At 46.1% G+C, this 21,148-nt stretch overlaps 1 protein-coding gene across 10 annotated transcripts in view; it reads right to left on the bottom strand.

Moving 5' to 3' along the window:
- Window positions 1–21,148, bottom strand: part of AGAP1 (ArfGAP with GTPase domain, ankyrin repeat and PH domain 1) — a 329,181-nt gene that overhangs the window by 76,840 nt on the left and 231,193 nt on the right. For 9 of the 10 annotated variants that reach the window (XM_063162741.1, XM_063162742.1, XM_063162746.1 and 6 more), the window contains one exon: window positions 12,544–12,705. The exons of the other annotated variant lie outside the window; for it this stretch is intronic. In XM_063162741.1, the coding sequence (XP_063018811.1) occupies window positions 12,544–12,705 (162 nt within the window). The remainder of the gene's footprint in view (window positions 1–12,543; window positions 12,706–21,148) is intronic. 10 annotated transcript variants of the gene reach the window in all.

The raw sequence follows: 21,148 nt of genomic DNA, 5'->3' as shown, positions 1-21,148 counted from the left end.
CATGAGAGGGGCAGAAACACCTTCAGGAAAGGCTGGGAATTTACAGAACTGCAAGAATTCCAGGCAGATGGAGAAAAATTGTATTGATTAATGGCAATAACAGTTTGGGGTGATACCAGAGCAGAGTTTTAACTGCATTTTTCCATCCCAAACATAAGCTCTTCATTTGATGCATGGATAATACAGCATTGTACTATAAAGTAAAAAGCTTTAAAGCTCATCTCTGAGCCACACATGCATCCAAGAATTAGGAATTGCAGGATATTCATAGGTGAGGAAGCACAGTGGTGCCCCTGAGCAAGGAGCATCACTGACAATCAATTCCCTGCTCTGGCACCTGGAGTTAGGCTTTAATGATTTTACTTTTATTGGAACGAAGGAAGATGTGACATTTTCATAGGGGAGAAATAAACAGCAGCCTAATCAGCCTCTGAGACACGAGGAGCTAAATGAAGGAGCTGGCCCCTCTGCCTGTTTTAAAGGCCAGGGATTTATCCTCATTATTGGGATAAAATTGGGATAAAACCAGCTCGGGAGCGTTGGCTTCGCACCTCGCGACGTCTGCTGGGCACGGGTGCCAAACCAGAGCCACGTTCTGGCAGCCTGCAGGCTAAACTGCACGAATCCCTAAAAGCTGAATGCTGATCGGCTGTCATTTAACATGTGCTCAACATGTGTGCTCAGCAGCAACTGGGAATGAAATATCTTAAATATTATCAAACGCTACATCATTAAATATAAATTAGATGGAAACAGGGGAAAGCTAAAAATTGACTAGGAGTTCAGCTCCTCTAAATGGCTAATACGGCCATTTTTCACCTGAAGCCCTCTCCAATCCCGTTTTGCCATTAAGCACAAACCCAAAGAAAGGTAATCAATTCCAACTAAAAAGCACTTCTCCCGCAATGACTGCACTTCAAACCCCTGGCTGGCTGCCAGCCTCCCCCTCGCCAGCCCCAGACAACAGCCATCAGTGTTTCTGACTATCACAGGAGCACGAGGGGCCATGCATAATTGACTGGAAGATGGGCTAAAACTGTGCCCAATCAGTGTGTGATCAGAGCCTGTGGAATATTCAGCGCCACTTGATTACACGGCGGCGCGGCCTCGGCGCTCTCCTCATGAAATCTCTTCAAGGTCCAGAGTACTGTAATAAGATCATTACTGTCAAGCGCTACCAATCGCAGCCAATGAGTCTTGGGATGGGAAGTCATACTTCACAAGCTCCTCTGGTCTTCTTTTTTTTTATTTTTTTTTCTCTCTCCCCCTCTCTCCCTCTCTTTTTTTTTTTTTTTTTTTTTTTTTGTATTTTACTGCGTGTTGAGGCAGCAAGGCGACGAGGTGACAGATAATGATCACATCACTGTGTGGCAACTAGAAAGGCACTTTTAAGAAAGAGCACAGAGAAATCAGCTTAAGAGAAACTCAAACAAATTTTTTTTTAAGGGCTTTTTCTTTTCCCCCCTCAAAAATTAAATAGAATTAAACTGTGCAGTATTCTCCTTTCATGAATTGTGATTTAATGTCATTGAATTTAATCATTTGATAGATTTTCATATTATCCCAAAGCCTATTACCTCACAGACAAATGGCCAATTTTCTCCAGCTCACGCTCACAAAAGAAACCTTTATTAATTTTTTTTTTTCTTTTTTAGAGTCAGGGGGGAGAACTGGTGGAAAATGTCAATGATGAGGCCTGTTCAAGTTTCCCTTTTTACCTAGTGCTTCCTGGAGTTACACACCACATATGATGCATAACATCTGTCACAAGCAACTGGTCTGTAAAGAGAAAGGTGGAGGGACAGAAAACAGCAGATTAAAGCACAGGGTATAAAATAAACATAACAGCCAGCTCAGCACTGAAACCTCACACAGGGCATGTACATCTACAGCGAGGACTTCAGCTGATGTAAGGCTTAAAACTTGACAGAACAACGTGGGTTTGAAATGACTGACAGGCCAGGGGCTGGCAATGAAGAGCTCAGCACTACTGCAGCAGGGATGACATCAGTACCACAAAGGATGGGAACTGGAACGGCTCCAGTCGTGCCTTTGAGCTGGAGAAGGCTCCAGGGCTGGGACAATTGCTGAAGGGAAAGTCCACCCTGCCCACATCTCCAGCAACTCCCACCATCAGCACCTCCATCACCTCCTCCGGGCCTGGCAGCTCCCATCATCTCCAGCACGTTAAATCCCATTGCACAGCATTTCCTACTTGCTGTTCCTATGGAGAGCCCCATCCTCATGGATCTCTGCCCTTTCAAACACATTCCACTGGCACACTGCTCCTCGAACCCACCCTTTGCATGAAAGGTCTCCATTTCCACAGAATCCCAGAATGGTTTGGGTTGGAAGTGACCCCAAACCAATCTTGTCCCACCCCTGCCATGGCAGGGACACCTTTCACCATCCCAGGGTGCTCCAAGCCCTGTCCAACACTTCCAGGGATCCAGGGGCAGCCACAGCTGCTCTGGGCACCCTTCTCCCCTCAGAGGGGAGAATTCCTTCCCAGCATCTGACCTGAACTTGCTCTTTCAGTCTCCAAGCCAATATATGCATATTCAGCCATATATTTAGTACAATTGTTCATATTTATCACCACTCTCCTCAGTTTTGGACGTGTTTTTTAAAACATGTCACAAACACTTTGACAAAGAATCAAAACAATAAGGAGCACAAATATTTCTTGATTTACAGGTAGATATTTCTTGATCTACAGGTAAGTATTTCTTGATCTACAGGTTGCTATAAAATCCATAATTGACTAAAATGTAGGGGTTTGCAACTAAAAAACTGTTATTGTTCTGTGTGTACCTCTTGATTATGAGCTCTTAGCAGCCAAGAGCTGATATGTTTAATAAGCCTTGGGTAGATCAGACATGACACAATCCCCCTTGAATTCCAGGACTGAGCTATCCATGGCAATCCTCCATGGCAATCCTCCACAAGCAGGGCTTCTGAAGGGAATTATTTAAGACTTGCACCTTTTAAAGAAAGCTGTTTCCCAGTGGTGGGACAGTCCCAACAAGCTGATGAGCCCAAGTGCACAGGCATCCTTCACAAACTAGATTTTCCTTCTACACCACAATACCCTGTTTATTGAAATTGTGACAATTTGCCTTGAGAGATGAACAGGAGGACAAAGTTACACTGAGCACCTGATTTTAGCCTTTTCACTGGCTGTAGCTTTATCATACATAATCATCTAATTTTATGATATTTTAATTTAGGTATATAGGCTCATAACAAAATGAAATTGCCCTACACTCCAGAAAAACTGGAAGGCACTTTTAGAACAGACATTTTTATTTAAGGAACAGAACTACCAACCTCTCTAGCACAATTAACATTTTACAAAACACTCATTGCTACCTCTGCAAACATCACCTTGTGGACATCAGAAACCGTTTTCATAACCAAAATCTCTGTGTCAAGCTGGCAGCACCTTGCTGAGGACACTAATTACCCAAAGCCAGTGAAATGCTAAGGTGTCACTTGTTTTTGTTCAGTTACCAAGCTGCTCAAAACTTCCTCCTTCCCCAAAAAATCAGGCCAAATCCCAGCGTGGCACTGGATACCCAGCGGGCCCTTCCGCTGTCGCAGTGCTCAAAACGGGACTAATTTTTAGGGAAACTTTGAAAATAAAATAAAGTAAAATAAAATAAAGATAACTTTTCTCTCTCTCTCTCCAGATGTGCCAGTGTGTACAACCAGCACCAATTCATCCCAGGCCTCAGCCTCTCCAGAATCCCTTTTCCTGCTGACCACCACTGTGACACTTTTCCTTTCAACCAGGTGGGCGGAACCGGCCGCCTCCACCGACCCCGGCTTCTGAAGGGAAGCAGGAATCTTTCAACTTGTTTAGCCTGCAATGAAGTGGGTTAAAACAATAGATGAGCTTCACCTCCCTTGTCTTTCACTCCTCAGCATCAACATAAGTGCCTTGCAGCAGCAGCAGCCCTTTCATGTCAGGGAGGCTGTGGCAGCCGAGGCTCGAGGATTCCCAAGCACTGACCTTTCTGCCTTGGTTGAAAGCCAGGCTCTGAAGATTGGGGCTGGATTTTTTAATTTCTGCCCTCCTGCCTCCTCCTGCACAGGACTGAGCTTCCTCTGGGTGAAGTCCCAGCTGATGGGTGGAATTAGAGCCCAGGAGCGTTTTGACAAGGAGAGGTGATAAACTCACAGATGCCCAAACGAGCATCTGGCATTACAGATATGGGCACACACTGCTGGGGTTTCTTCTTGAAGTTCTCTTGCAGGCAGGAAAAACGCAGCTAGGCATTTTGCTCATTTTTAATGCCAACTAAATCCTAAGACTTGTTTTGTTTTGGGAGGTTTTTAAAGAAATTGTTTCCTAAAAAGCAGCTAGAGCAGAGAATAGTTGGGCAGGGAGGCTTACAACTCTTTGGAGATAATCTACAAAATAAGGATGCAAATACTTAACTAAACACACTCCAAAAATCTCACTGAAAGCAAACTCATTAAAGCCCACATTTAGAAAGTGGGGGTTTTTTGTGTCCAGTATGAAATTCAGCAAAATGTCATTTGCTGCAGTTCCTGAAATGTTTCATGTACAGGAAGACCACATAAATGACACAACAACCAACAAACTGTACACAAAGAGAATTCAGCAGTAACCCTAAATGGTAAACCTATTTTACCCTAAAATACAAACCTATTTAAACCCCCCAACCTTCCTAGGAATCTGCTCATCCTGCCAACCCCTCCAGTTCCAAATAAATGCTTCTTCTCTTCATTCAGCATTGCAGACAAAATGCCACTTTTGTATCCCTCTCTCCTTAAGCCCTGAATATTTTTTAAAACTATGAACATTTACTTCCTGAAACTTCAGGCACCTAAAGAGGCCAGAAATAGAAGCAAAACCTGCTGTCACTAAACCCTTTATCAGAAGGGGCACAGAAACACTGCACTACAGGATGGGAACATACTCCTCTTCTGTGTGATTTGGGATTTTAAATTTTACATTTATGTCTTTACTTTTTAGAGGGGAAAAGCTTAAGATACCTCTTATCATTTTAAGGAGGGTATAACTGAAAAAAAAATATAGGGTATTATTAAGGAATTACTGTTTTCCCCTCGTGATTCATGCCCAGACTTTGTGTTGCTGCTGTACCCCAATCACACAGCAGGCTGTAATTATTGATAGCTGATATATAGGGACCAACTAAAATAATTAGGATGGTAATATCACCAGGAATAATTTTTGTGGCATTCCTTCATGGGCAACACCTGTTTGCTGTACATTTAATTGCCCTCCAATGGACTGCAAACTCTTTCCTTGAAGAAGTTTTGGTGGCAGCTCAGTTCTGGGCATCACTTCAAGCAACACAATCCATCCAAGGACCTCCACATCCAATGGATTGGATTCCAAAGGTTACAAACTCTTTAATAGGTGAGTGGCTTTGCCCTTGCTGCAGCTGCAGGTCAAGATATTACATTTCAGAGAAAAGGCAGTGACAACGCTGTGGCTCTTTGTGCTGGAAAGGTTTGTGAACATGCTGTCCTCTGACAATGTCAGAAGGTTTCTTCCAGACCATAAAAAGCAAAAAAAAAAAAAATTAAATATATATCTAAGAGCAGCAAGTAAAAATACCCTCCTTCATCCTGGTGCTTAATTCAGTGCATGATAAGTAAGTATTAGCATTAAAATGTCAAGTTCATCTGTCAAAGGAGGAATTTGCTCTCCCACTTTTGCTTCTTGAGTTGTTTCCACTAAACTTCCAAAAACACCAGATGACATTTTTTTTTAACATGCTTAGAGAGATAGAATTTTTTAGTTCAGTGTGGCCACCACACTTCCTAAAGGAAATTGTTTGTTACAATTGTGTGGAGGACAGCACAATGTGGTACCAAGAACATTTAAATCACCTCAGGGTATGATGCCAGCAGGTAAATCACCAGGAAAGCTTAGGGTGGGAGGCTGCAGGGGAAATGCCCACAGCTTTTCCATGCATTTCTGTGACCCCTCTATTGCTTCTGGTTTTTTCACTTAGAACAATTCAGCAAAATTTCAGGTGTTATACAGAGAACTGCATTTCTCTAATTCCCCTTGTCATTCTGGTTGTGGGGTGGCTGAAAGGGACACAGGGAGACACCAGCTGAAAGCACTGATGGTTTTGCTGATTGCTAAAAGAACAAATGAGAGGTGCCACTAAACCTTTGCCACAGAAAACAAATGAATATATTTTAATTTCCTGCTTAACCGGGGCTCATTTTCAACACACAGTGACACAAAATGTTTTAAAAAACAAGGGTTTTTTAAATAGCTTCACCAGTTTACCCCAGGAAAATAAAAAAAAATAGGGTTTTTCAGTAAAGTGGGGTTCATCCTTCAGCTAAAAGCCAGAAAGTGTAAACCTGGAGTTGGGTCTGGACTGCACAGAGCAGCAAAGCACCAGGAAAAGCAATTACTGCACAAGGGCCAGAGAACAAATACCTTTGTGCTAACAAAACAGTTCTGAGAAGAAACATAAAAGGTCCTTCTTTGTCCTTCAAAACCTCTTTAGAACCAAATGATGAAGAGGAACATGGCTTTCAGAGAGTTTGGAAAGTCTCCCTGCAGCTGGAGCTCACCCTTGCTGCTCCCCAGGCGCCGTTTCCCAGCTCCAGCTGCGTGTGCAGAGCAGAGCTGGGGGGTCTGCCCCAGGATGCTGAGACAGGAGATGGTGAATTCTCTTCCCTGGGAGGGTGGGCAGGCCCTGGCACAGGTGCCCAGAGCAGCTGGGGCTGCCCCTGGATCCCTGGCAGTGCCCAAGGCCAGGCTGGATGGGGCCTGGAGCAGCAGAAGGTGTCCCTGCCCATGTCCCATCCCAGGGGTGGCACTGGATGGGCTCTGAGGTCCCTTCCACCCCAGCCCAGTCCATGATCCTTTGGTTTTCCCAAGGGAAGGAGTGGATGTACCCATCCCACTGGCATGTGGTGGTGCTGGTGCTACAGCCCACACTGGCTGGATCTCCTGTTAATAAAAAACTTAAATGTACATTTGATAAGGAGGTTAACACTGGGATGGTCCCAGTGCTGAAAGGCAGCCTGGGGCCTTCCTAAAATCCCAGAGATGGATGGAGGGGAGGCAGGCTCAAGCTGGCACAGCCATCAAGCTTTTAAACCAACAAGAGTAAGAAAAATAAACACTGGGAAAGATCTTTCTGTGAAGAGCATTTCCAAGAAAGCTTTTGAATTTTTCTGCTTGTTTTCCAGCTGAAAAGCCTTCCTATTATCCCTGGCTGTTCCAGGAAGTGCAGCAGCACAAGGGGACCCAAACAGATGTGGCTCTGAGCAGCCATTCCTCTTTGAAACACAGCTCTGTCTAATCCTGCTCTGAGCAACTTCAGGCAGCATGGTGGGGAAAAAACTGCTGCTTGCTGGCACCTTGCCTAATGTAAGCATTCCTGCTGCTACCCTCAAAAACACCAAGGGAATTTTTGTCAGTGACAAGTTCAGCCCAGAGAACTGAAAAACTTCTCCCTGGGAAAAAAAAAAATTCACAAGAATCTGATTTTCTGAGATAGGAATGGAATTTTAATTCTCCTCCAAGCGCAGCGCAGGTGCTGCAGCATTTGTGTTGCTGTGAGCATTGTCTCAGAAAAGCTGCAGGAAGATAAACCAAGTGAGATGAAAGAACCCATCCCAGAAAGAGAGGGCTGTGCATGTGCAGATAGTGTGGAGAGAGAAGAATCAGCATGACCTTTATGGAAGGGCATAAAAGGGATGAGCATCAGGCCCTGGAATTGGTGAACCAGCCTGAGCTCAGTGTCCATCATCGTGATATCTGAATACTTGGGCAGAGGTCAATGATCAAAGCAGGCACGTTCAAGGAGGGGAAAAAAGCCCTGCAAAGTGCAGCAAAAATGCTCCAGTTTGCTGAAGACCAGATTTAAACCTCATTGAACACCTCAGCTTTGGTGCAGATGAAAATGAAGGAACTCAGAATTCCTGTTTGAAAGCTGACACTTGAAACGTGCCTGGAGCCAAAGGAAGGCAACACAAAATCTAGAATTACCCACACCATTTAACTCTGATCCATTGTACCTGCCTGGGAACAGCGACTGCAGGAGGATCCTCCTCCTCCTCCTCTGCACAAGGAGCCCAGGATTTCCAGGAGGAAGGAAGGAAAGAAGATCATGGTTCTCCCACAATTACCACCACAGGCTTCTGGAGCCAATTTGCAGCATCTCAAACACTTTGATCAAAGTGTTGGAATCTCCCAGAACACCTTTGATGGCCTAGTTTGGATTTGTGGTCTTCAAAAGTGCAGTAATCCTCTGAGGGTGCAAATCTATGTTATGGTGGGGGAAGAAAAATCCCCAAGGGAATATTTTAGGTCACTGGACAGATTAGTAGCCAAGCACTGGAAAACAAGGAAACAACTGGAAATGAAAACTGCTTTGAAATGCAAGATGTGGAAACCATAGAATCATGGGATATCCAGAGCTGCAAAGCACCCACAAGGATCACTGACCCAACTGCTGGCCCTGCACAGACACCCCAACAACCTCACCCTGGGAGTGGTACCCAAACCTCCTGGAGCTCTGGCAGCCTTGGGGCTGTGCCCAGTCCCTGCACCCTCTGGGGGAAGAACCCTTCCCCGAGATCCAGCCTAAACTCCTCTGACATTCAACTGCTTGCAGAAAGCACCAAGAACAGCCTGAACCTGGCTGGACTCCAGGATCCTCGAGGCCCTTTCTAACCTCGACCACTCGCTGGCTCTGCCTTGCACCAACACAGCTCCCAGAAAACCCAAAGGCTGCCAGGATTTGGGCAGAGCAGCCCCCCAGCCTTTCTGAGTCTTGCTAGGACGTCCTTAGTGGCAATCTCCAGCCACTATCACTCTCAGTGAGATGCCCTTCTCCTAAAAGGACAGGAGCTGGAGCACGCCTCATTGCTTCTCCTTCAGCTCGCGCTGACGGACGAGGCTGTCTGTCCTCGCTGTCAGCCATCCCCTCCCAGCCCCGCCAAGGATCCCAGGATTCAAGGACCAGCCAGATTAGCTGTCTGCTGAAGGATGCCCAGAGCCCTGGCATGCCCAGAGAGAACTCCTCACTCTGCTCTTGTGGCCAAAGTGCTGCTTTTCAGCAGCAGGGCTGTGAAAGAGATGGTGTGAAATGAAAGAATTTAACAGCCACTGAGGCCCTCTTGTGTGGCATCCACATCCTCTGGAAAATCCCTTTGCTCAGGATTGGTCTCCTGGGAAGCTGAGGAGCCTCAGGGAAAAGGAAAACAATTCTGATCCCATTTGCTTCTCCTGTGCTGTGCTCATGTGGAATGTGTTTGGGGATTGTTCACCCACAGGTGATTGTTCCTTTGGGTTCTGCTGTGAGTTGTTTTGGCTCTTTGGCCAGTCAGGGCCAAGCTGTGTCAGACTCTGGAGAGAGTCAGGAGTTTTCATTGTTATCTTTTAGCATTCAGTATCCTTTCTGTATTCTTTAGTATAGTATAGCATTCTTTAATATAATATACTATTATAAAGTAATAAATGAGCCTTCTGAGAACATGGAGTCAGATTCATCATTCCTGCCTGGGGCCAGTCCCTTATGGGACCCCTTCCTGGATGTGCCAGTCCCTTAAACACCTGATTGCATTTTGTAACACACTTGCATGTTCAGCTCCACAGGAAGGATGTGTGGTGGCTGGAACTGTAGAGTTTGCAATGTGCTCTTGACTTTAGTCTCATTTTTGAGTTGTTTTGGCTCTTTGGCCAATCAGGGCCAAGCTGTGTCGGACTCTGGAAAGAGCCAGGAGTTTTCATCATTATCTTTTTAGCATTCAGTATCCTTTCTGTATTCTTTAGTATAGTGCAGTATTCTTTACTATGATATAGTCTAATAAAGTAATAATTAGACTTCTAATAAGATGGAGTCATCATTCCTGCCCTCGTTGGTGGACCTGCATTTTATGATACTCCTGAGACAAACTTGGCAAGTCCCAAAGAGAACAGAACACTCTTCTCTCCACACAGAAGAGTGAACCTTCTGCCTCAGAAGACATGTGAGAAGAGGCAGGTGACAGGAAGCTGATGGGCTCATGCAGAGGCACAAACACTGTAAAAGGAGGGGTTGGATTGTTGGAGAGTGTCCAGAGGACAGGATGGAGCTGGGCAGGGGCTCAGCCTGGAGCAAAGGAGGCTCAGGGGGCCCTTGTGGCTCTGCACAGCTCCTGCCAGGAGGGCACAGCCGGGGTGGACAGGGACAGGAGCAGAGGGAACGGCCTCAGGCTGGGCCAGGGCAGGCTCAGGGTGGAAACTGGGGAATATTTCTTCACAGAAAGGGCTGTGCAGCCCTGGCACAGCTGCCCAGGGCAGCAGGGGAGTCCCCATCCCAGGAGGGATTTAGAAGATGTGAGGATGGGGCACCTGGGGACAGGGATGAGTGGTGGCCGTGGCAGTGCTGGGGAATGGGTAGACTGGAGGATCTCAGAGAGCTTTTCCACCCTTAATGATTCCACCCTTTGAGCTCCCTGGGTGTTACTGAGCTGCTGCTTGCCAGCAGCCTCCTGCCTTTCTGGAAGCACGCTGACCCCATTTCCATGAGAGGGGACAGTTTTGTTCAGCTATTGCAAGAGAATTTCAGGTCTGTGATGCTGGAAGCGGAGGAGGAGAGGAAGAGGAGCCAGAGGAGGATGAAGGATGGACTCTGCAATCAGAACAGGGACATCAGGGACAAGAGAGCCATGTGCAAACTGCTCCCTCTGGGTCTGTGCCTGCAGCCCAGGACCACACAGTCTCCAGTGCCTTGTGAAAACAATCTCCCCAGGAGAAAGAAAACATACACCTATTAACTGCTCAGAAAGAGATTTTTCAAAGGCTCTCGATATCCAGCTGGTCTTGATTCATTTTGACTTCAACAAAATATTCTTGGGCCAATGGTGAAAGCTCTGAAAAATCCCCTCTGTAATTTGCCATTGAGGTTTGAAAATAAGTGGTGTAAAAGGGTTTCTTTAAAAGAAAAATAAAAAGAAAAGGACAAATTAAAAATGAAAGGTTGAACTAAAATTTGGCTTCGGGCCATAAACTAGGGGGAAACTAACAGCAAAGATAGTTAAATGACTGGAAAGAGAACACAACAGGAGCTGTTATGAAAAAAAGCTGATGGCTTTTTAAAAAAGGATTTGTATAGATAGCTGGGGAAATAAATTCCGGATGTGATAGAAGTGCAATTGAGAAATTAAATAAATGGAAAATAAGGATGACTAAGTAGTAGTTAACATGCCCCTTCTCAGTTGTATACTATTATCACATCTATTTTTAATGTCTCTTCAGCTGTCTGCAATTGTCATCCTTTCTTCAGAACTTGTTCCAACATTCTTTGATACTGAATTAGCTGTTTTTTACTCTCCCATGCTTACAACCACATCTTTTTCTTACTCAACACTCCCCTTTTCCCACAATGTTATTCCATTGTCTCCCTTTTTCATCTCTCCTTATGTGTTGACTCCCCAGTTTCTGAGCCCTCCAACCACCCTTGTTCATCTTTCTTTTTCTGGAGCTCTTTTTGGTTGAATCCTAGCATGTTTCTTTTCTTCTTTTCTAAAGCTGCAAGCATGTTTTATATCATACCTGGCTCCTGTACACATTGTTACCCCTTCAGAAGGGCATTGAACAGCTACAGCAGTGTGGAAATAGTAAGCTAAACTAAGGGAGAAAAAGAAGTTCTTTTTGGCTTTTGCTTTCTGGCTCGTAAAAAAAAGAACCCAAACATTTAAACTCTCCCCTTTTCCCTTTTATCCTCAAATAACACAAGCTTTTCCACAAGCAGCTGAATATTCAAACAATGAGAGGCATCAGAAGTGTTGGCCATTCTAGAGCTCAGGATGTGCCTGAGGAGATGTGATAACACAAGATTTAATAATACTGAAAAAAACACACAAGTTCTGACGTGATCCGTGGGCTGGGGAGTCAACCTGAATTTTTCCTCCTTGTGAACCTTCCAAGTGTGCCTCTTCCTTACCTCAACACCTAATGATGCTCCATATTAACTTGGGGACTCTGATTTATTTTAAAAAAAGGGTTCTAAACACATTGCAGACAGCTGAATTCACCAGTGTGATGCCTCAGCCGCTTCAGCTCCATCCTCACAAGCTCACACTTTAATTTCTCACAATTCCCTTTCCCCTGTGCATTCAGAGCCGAGGCTGGTGTTTGTCACCTTGGTTTTTAAAGATTTGCTAAGTCTTCTCATGTTTACATTTCTCCTCCATAAAAGAATGCAAAACAATGAGTTATTTACAGAAGGTGTAAATAACTTATTGTTTTGTATTCTTTTATGGAGGAGGAGAAATTTGATGGACTGTTGGTTTGTCCAGTGTCATTGGAGAGGTGGCACTGCCACCCTCCAATCCACTGCCACTTTCGGAAATCGATAAATCTTGGGGTCAGAAACAAAAAAAAATTCCCATTTCACTTTGGAAGAGCTGTGTGTGTGTGTGTGGTGTTATTTCGTGCCCTCCAGTGACGGGTGCTGAGCTAACACCACTCCTTGGAATGGCCCAGTTTCCAGGATTCAGCCTGGGGCTGGGACGGGGACCTACCCTCAGCCGTGCCCGAGATGCCGTCAGCTTTGAAGTTGCTTGTGCTTTTCTTCCGGCGGTGCTTCTTTCTGTTGGCGTGGGGGGAAGGAGGGGGGTCCAGCTTGGGGCTGGTGGTGCTGGAGATGCTGGGGCTGGAGCACACTGAATCTCCCAGGCCCGTGTCTGCAGCAGAAAAGACCAAAACGCTGTGAGATTGGAAGGAGGTGATGGTTACAATCCAAGCTTACAACCCCTGGCTGCAGGCAGATACGTTCTTGAGCTGCTTCAGGAGATTCTCCAAACAATGTCCATTCTTTTTTCCAAAAAACTGATTCAAGTCCTCTTAGATTAACAGGACTGAGCAGCAATTTTAGGGGCAGGCCAGCTGGAATGCACAAAAACAATGGGAAAGCACTTTATTGCTTCCAATTCTTCCAAAGACCCTCCCTAGCCTCAAATTACTTTGTGTAACACTTGGACATTTTAATGCATAAACAGAGATATCCCTGGATCCTCTGGATGTTCTGTGCTGTCATTAATATCAGACAGACACCCACTGAAAAGCTGGTGATGGCAGTAAAGGTGGGAAATAAGGTAAGTAATGTGCACCTGGTAAAGGTAATAACTGTGTGATAAATTCCTACCTGCTCCACACTTCCTACCTGCTCCCAAGGAAAATAAATAATCCCACCTTACCCTGTTCAGTTTCCTGCTTTATTAACTCCAACAATTTTAAGAACTTGGGTCCTTCCCCATAGTAAATATTCAAGTAACCTTAATCCAGGATTTCCCCCCAAGGTTGGTAATGTGATTTTTGTTTAATTACTGGCTTGGTTTGGATTTTAATTATAAAATTCCACATAAAACCTACACTTAAAGGAAAGTGCTTGCTATTATGGAAAGTGAAGCCATTTCCAGAACCTTGCTTAAATACCATATTGCACCTTAGTGCAGTATCAGGACGGCATTTATGTGCCATATCCTTAAAATCTCCCAGACATATTCAGCAAATACATTCCCATGATTGCCTTTTGGGGTTAAATACTTGGTGATTGGTTTCAGAACAGCAGACACAGGGAAAAAGAATAAAAATCCTTATTATAAAGCTTAAGTGTAATAACAGGAGTGCATTTAACTTAATATTTCAGAAAAATATCAAGCCAAAGATTATTAAAAAAATAGCTGTTGATTCTTTTTGCATAGTTAAATTCCCACAGAACTGCCTCTTTGACAAAAGCCAACTTATTTTGCTTTCTTTTTCCTCCTAATAAAGTTTATTTACTAATTACCCCCTAAGCACAGTTGTGCTCTAAGTTATTAGTGGGGGATAAATTATGTAGCTAATTGCCTGGCAAGAGAGACCAAACCAAACATTAATCTTTATATTAAGGATTTCTGTTCTTTTCCCTACATCCACTAGCTTGAAACCAGTTTCCAAGAATTTAACCCAAAAGGGACTCATGGGGATTTATTTACCCTGTATCAGGGTAGGAGATTTTAAGGATTTGACCCACAACTGGTGCAAGTGGCAGAGTTTGCTGTCTCTCCAGGAGAGGAGGGAGGTGAAAGTCAGGTGAAAATCCTGGTGGGAATTCTCTCAGCCAAGGGGACAGAGATCCCTTTGGATCCATGGCACAGGAGAAGGTGCAGAAGAGGGTGCCAGAAACACAAAGGCATGAGCACAGCTGCACTGGGGTTTCTGCCAGCCCCAAGCAGTGACCTCCAGCCCGACTCTGGAGGTTTTCAATGCTGAGACTTCAAAAGAAGGAGAAAAACCCCCAGGCTGTCCAGAGAAACTGTGGCTGCCCCATCCCTGGGAGTGCCCAAAGCCCAGCTGGAAGGGGCTTGGAACAACCTGGGCTAGTGGATGGTGTCCCTCTCTGAAGTGTTACAACCAGGTGATGCTTAATGTTCTTTCCAACCCAAACCTTTCTGGGATTATATGATTCAAAATGCTTCACTTGCCCCCCACCTCATTCCCAGCTTTCACTTTGAAACAATCAAACCCATCCGAGTTCATCCCCTCCTGCACCCGCACACACCTGCTGGAGAAACCCCCACAATCCTGAGGCAGCAGCACAGAGTACACACTGTTAAAACCCATCAGGCTGCATCCACACACTGGTGGCAGCTCTGTCTAATTTCCAGGCCGTAAATCCCCCCAACAAAACCTGCCGGAGAGCTCTGAAAAATGAGGGACGTACGGGGCTGACGCCCGGCGTCGCGGAGCTGAAGAATGAACCTCCCGTGGTAAATCCTCGTCATCCCCAGCCCCTTCCAGGTAATCACCTGCTGTCCTTGGGTCAAACTGCTCTCAAGTGGGAGCCTGGAGCTCTCCCTCCCCCTCAAGCAGCAAGGGAGGTTGGTCCCTCGTGAAGGGAGCCGAGCTGGTCGTGCCCCGGATCCCCGGATTCTGAGCCCACCCTTTGAGGATGGGAGTTATTTAACATTGCCCTGCTTTAAAATATGAGCAATCAAAAGGCACCGGGCTTCCACGCTGTGCTCTCCCATTTCCCACTCCTTCTCGTGCCTGACAAGGTATTCTTCAAATTGAAAAGAGGGCTCCTGAAAGCTCGGGCTTGGGGAAACTGTAAATGAGTTCAGGCTTCAGCCCGCTGAATGCAATTTCATCCTCCTGACTGAATACAAATAATGCATTTTATTTGGTATCAATTACCACGCCTGAGAACAGACGACCACTGCCGGCACTATTAAATATATATTTAAAAATAAAAAAAAAGAGGGGGGGGGGGGGGGAAAAGGCAAGGATAAAGGCATGGCAAATTAAAAAAGCAAGCGCCTCATTACTCCCCATCTCAAGCAGCTTTGACAGAGGCACTGGAAGCCATCAGCTGCGTTCCACTGGGCTGGGATGGGCTGTTTTGCAGCCATCCCGCACGCTCAATGTCAGCCATTAGTTCTTCCCAATCGGGCATCAATGTTCAACACACACCCGAAAAAATATATAATACTGGTAATAATAATAACAATCTGCAGCCTCTCCGAGCTTCAATACTTGAAGTATGAGTCAAAGCAGCAGTTTCACTTTTCACTCGGGAAGCTGACAAGCATGACTAGAGGGGGAATAAAATAACATTCAGTTCGCATAAATATCAAGCGGGCTGCTTGAGACTGATGGGCCAGGAATGTATTCTTAGCCATCATTCTGGCAGACAGGCCCAAGGACACTCATAACTTATTTTACAATCATTTAGTTTCAGCTCAAGTGGAAAACGTGACAACTTATCTCTGCTGACAAGATGCCATATCGAACCTTACAATTAACTCTCCCCCGATTATCTGCCCAGCCCATCATTAGCTCTGTGCCTCTTGATGGACTGCAGGGGCACAGCTTCCCTTGATGATGGTCATCATTTGCAGGGTGCACAGCTCCATGACACCACAGCGAGGACAAAACTCTCCCCTTGCCACGGAGCTGGGCTTGTCCTGGCCGGCACAGCCTCGTTTCTTGTGACTGCTTTGAAGTGATGAGCAGCAAAGCGCTGCTGGAAAATGCCTTCTCCCCCCAAACGGAGCATCCTCGTGTTTCAGCCCACGCCTGCTGCTGCTGCAACTTCCAGGAGGGAGCCAGAGATGCCCACGCTGTGTCCCAGCTGCCAGGAGCCTTCCTCGTGCCCTCCATCCCTCCCCAGTGCCAGGATTAACTCCTTCAGCTGGAAGGGAGAGCTGACACAGCCACATCATGGAACTGTTTGGCTTGGAAGGGACCTTAAAACTTCAACTCTTGCCATGGGACACCTTCCCCTGTCCCGGGCTGCTCCAAGCCCTGCCCAGCCTGGCCTTGGACATTTCCAGGTTCATAAGTATGTGCAGCATCTCACTCCATGCCCAAAAGCAACAAGTGACCCTTGGTGACCAAACACCCCTCGAGTTATGCAGAGATGGGACATAAAAACCCCACCCCTCTGCTCTTCACATGGGGATTTTTCTCTACAGGTGCAGGACACGTGGATTAAGACAGAGACTGCTCTGCTTGTGCAAGTCCAGCCCTCATTTGTGAGAATTTACCAAACAAAACAAAAAAGCCAATGCAGCTTTTACTCCACAAGGCAAGCGCCATGTCTGCCACTCTCCAAGATCCATTTTGCAATTATGGTCATGAGAGAAATTCCTTTCAAGTATGACAAACTGTGGTAGAAGAAAGGAGGGGTTGGAACACAAGAAACACTTTGTCTACAACTACAACCCAGAGTCGAGAGACAGAACATTAAATGAAAACCAATCCTCAGAAGAGTCTCAAGAGCTGTGCTGTTGTACTGGGCTTTATTTGCTGTTTGAAACAATTTCATATCCTCTCCCAGTGTTACAAATATTTTGTAAAAGGTAACAATTCCCACTTCCTATCTTTTCTATTATTTTGCTCTTTGGGAGCTGCATGTGCTCGACAAATGGATCTCCAGAACAACTCCATTTGTGCCCCCTAAGGACTTTGTGATTCTCCTCCTGGATTTCAAAAGGGTGGAAAATTAACAGAATCATCATTGAATCACAGGACTGGAAGTGACCCAACAGACCATCTCATCCCACCCCTGCCATGGGCAGGGACACCTTCCACTGTCCCAGCTGCTCCAAGCCCTGTCCAGCCTGGCCTTGGGCACTGCCAGGGATCCAGGGGCAGCCACAGCTGCTCTGGGCACCCTGTGCCAGGGCCTGCCCACCCTGACAGGGAACAATTCCTAATCCCCAATCTCCCATCCATTCCTGCCTCTGGCACTGGGAGCCATTCCCTGTGTCCTGTCCCTCCATCCCCTGTCCCCAGTCCCTCTCCAGCTCTCCTGGAGCCCCTTCAGGCTCTGAGCTCTCCCTGGAGCCTTCTCCTCTCCAGATGAACACTCCCAATTCTGAGCTGTCTGAAACTCAATCCAAACCCAGACTGTGCTTCCTGGTGCCCCTAGAACAGAAAAACAACTTCCTTGCATCCCGAATTCCCAAGCCCCCTCACCAAACCCGTCCGAGATGCGACTCCTTCAGCACCTGCAGCAGAGGTGCAGGAGCTGCCAGCACAGGAACCAAGGAGGCCAAGGAAATGAGGGCCAGTCAGCCAGGATGAGCACCCCAGGCCAGGGTAAAGGGGCTGGGGGTGGGAAAAGCAGGAGAAGAGGCAAGGTGTGAGGGATGGGAATAGCACAGCACAAAGGCTGGGAGCTTCGGCGTTGGCCCACGGCTGCTATTCTCTGTGTCACACACACAACCCTCTCTCCTGTGTAACCATCTGCAGAGGAACCAAGCATATTCTGACCCCTTCTATCCCCGTACCTTTTGATTTATTTCATATTTTTGTCAAATCACCTATTTACAAAAACTTGAAACAAACTCAACAGGTGACGCTATTCTCCGCAGACCAAAGTCGAGCTTGATCTGGTTTACATTTTTCTTGCATCTTCTTGTTAAAATTTTCCAACAGGCTTTCAAAGTGAAATTAGACTTTTTTGTCAAGCCCAGCTCCCCAACACGGCCTTATTCTCAAGTGGCTGGAGATTGATTAATTTGGGTTTTTGATTTGCCCAAGTGACAAGAAGTCAGACGTTACAAAAGCGGGAGCGGTGAATGGGATCAATTAAAGAGCAGAAGCAGCAACACAATTAATAGCACCGGGTTCAGGAGCAGAGAGAAAGGGCTGATGACGAAAACAACAGCAACAGCTCTGCCTGCAGCAGGAATCTTTGCTGAGACCCAAGGAAGGCTGAATCCAAAGAGGGTGTTTCAGAACTTTCACTGTGCCATTAGTGCTGAAATGAAATAAGGCAAAGATGTCGGTAGCTGGTGGACTGAATAATAAAAAAATAGCTGGACACTTTCATCTTCCACACATGTGTTTTAAATAAAGGTGAGAAAAGCAATCCTTTTATTTAAACAGAGACTATAACTATCTGTAGTTTGTATTTCAGACCCATTTCCCTGAGCTGAGATTTTTCTGGCTGTGAAATCCTCTGCTCTCCAGCTTCCCTTTACAGCTATTACCATAAATGTTCTATCAAGTTCTTTATCTTCCTCCTCTGCCTCAGACCGAAGTAAAGGGATGCAGCAATCTCACAGTGCAGATGTACAGGACTGACATTAAAATCCTGTCAGAACTGCAGCTTGGCACAAGTCCCTGGATGTAATAAACACTTGGGAGTGGGGGAGAAGGGGTGGGCATGAGACTGCAGCCTCCAGGATGAAAAAGAAAAGGCAAATATTTGTCAGGTACAGAGAGCTCACACCTTTGGAGGAATTAGGTGCATCTGGTCATTGCTGAGCTGAGCCCAGCTCAGGCACTCAAGCTATGGAGGGCTTAAATTAACCTGCTGCACTGAAGGAAATTCAAGGAGGCTCTGGATGGACATCAAGGAGCCTTGGGAGCCTTCCCTTTCCATGGCATCTCCCATTTTTGCAGCCTTGTGCCCAGAGCCTGCAAATCTCAAAGCTGTCCTGTCATCCTCAGGCAGCCCCACTGAACCACTCCTTTCCTCTAAGAGCAACTTCAATTGAACAAGGAAAACAAAAGTTCCTTCTAGGCAGCAGGAGAGGGCTCTGCCTGCTTTTGGAGGCTCTGGCTCTTGCACCTCCAGACCCCAAGGCATGAGCAACCCTTCTGCTCTGTGACAAGGGAGGGACATAATCCACAGCCTTGGGAGAGACAATCAGCCTCAGGATGCTCAGGCACAGATATTGGAAAGCTTCAGTAATTTTGGAAAGACCCTCATTACCATCTCCCTTATCTAAAGGGAAGACACATCACCTCCAGCTCATTCCCTAGCAATGCACAATGTTGGGCCATCATAAAGGAAGCACGAGAGCAGAAAATGCAACAATAGAGCTTAAAAAAACCCCACAAAAGTACATTTTCCCTCCTAAGGAGCAACACATTAGAGTGCTGGCAAAACAGCATCCTGCTCCCTGGAACTTGAAGGATGGCTAGGAAGAAAAGAAGCTCCATTTCAAAGGCAGCTCCTCGTTTCCAGGAGGAATTCACCAGCTCCCACAAGGAGAGCACACAGCTGTTCCGACACAATTCTCTCCTGTGCTGCCAGGATGGTGACAAGCAAAGCAAAGACTGTGTTTTAGAGGACCTGCAACCTGAGAACGTGAACTGGGGATGAGATCCTAATCTTCCTCCACACATCTTGCCTGCAGCAGGTTTGGGTCAGGGGCAGGATGATACAAACAGCTCCTGAGCGAGCAGGGATTGTTAATTTATCTCATCCCCCATTACACAGACACATCCCTGCTCTGGATGCCCTGTGGAAAGATCAAGCCTGACAAGTTGTTTGAACACATAAGGACAACAAAGCAGGAGAGAGAAGCCAGCCTGGGATGCTGCAGGATGCCACCGCACCCTAGGCAAAGTAACTTGGTGGCTCCTGCTGAACAGACCTGCAGCTGAGATGTACAGGGAGCATCCCTAATTCTTGTGGCAGGAGGTTTTCACTGGGCAGCAGCAGCCCTGTGAGCCCTGTGTGGTGTCACCCTGAATTGCTGCCAAGGCTGTGGGTGTCACTGCTTCCCCCGGCCATCAGCTGGGATGTGGAAAAGAGAGGGAGAACAGCACAGAGGGCACAAATTCTGGGGATTCACTGCAGGTACCTTGCTCATTTCAGGGAATTTGCTCCCTCCCCACGAGGGAGAAAGGAGATGGGTGGTCCTTTTGAAGACACACCTCATGAGGGCAGAAGCTCCTGGTTCAATTCCAGGTCATGTCTTGGTCTGTCTGGGCCAGTCTGGATGGGGCTTGGAGCAGCCTGGTCCTAGTGGGAAGTTGTTCAGGAGGGTCTTTAGGGCCCTAACAACCCAAACCATTTTGTTTTGTGATTCAATTATTCACATTTCTGTGATTCTATTATTCATGCTGCAACTGGTTTCTCTCTCCCCTTTCTGAAGCCAGGTAGATGATCAGGCACCTCAGGAACAGCTGCCAGCTGCAGCACCCTGGATGTGGCAAATCCACCAGGACCATCCCCAGGAATGGTGATGGGGAACAAAAAGACTCTTGGAGCACACTAAAATAACATATTTTGGGTGAACAAGTTCCATCATGGTCAGATACATACAAATTCTATTTTAGATCAAAATGAGATGCATTTAAATTCACCTTAATTACACAGAGGGGGGCAGAGCTCCACCCTGATCTAACCATCAGTGCTGTCTTCTCGTTGCATAAAAAAAAAATCCTCATTTAACAACATTTTGCTTTGAAATAGAGCCTGCAGGTCAGCAGGCACTTGGAAAATAATGAATCCATGGCTTACTGAATCACTTCCTACTAAAATATTTACCTTGTGTTTCAAGATAGGCAAAGTAAGACAGAGAGGAAGAACTGACTCTCTTCAAAGGATGCTCAGAGCCAGAAAGATGTCTCGTCTCTACTCCTGTACTTTAACCTTCCGTCTGTATAACCTGTGGATAACTTCAAGCTTCAAACCCACTCTGTGGTAATTGAGAAGAGGTTAGGAAACTCTCCACTGTCAGTCCACGAGACTTCAGTGACAAGCCCTAATATCAGTGTTTTGGAAGAGAAAAAAAAAAATCAAGGGACTTTCACTATTAACATTTTCCAATTAAAGCTGAATAATTGCTGTATAGCAAATTGGCTGTTAATTGCATCATGCTAGGCAGGAAAAAGCTA

The sequence above is a fragment of the Melospiza melodia genome, chromosome 8 (assembly GCF_035770615.1).
Source record: "Melospiza melodia melodia isolate bMelMel2 chromosome 8, bMelMel2.pri, whole genome shotgun sequence".
Classification (NCBI taxonomy): Eukaryota; Metazoa; Chordata; class Aves; order Passeriformes; family Passerellidae; genus Melospiza; species Melospiza melodia.
The sequence above is the reverse complement of the archived record's forward strand: the minus strand, read 5'-3'. Positions and strand labels throughout refer to the sequence as shown.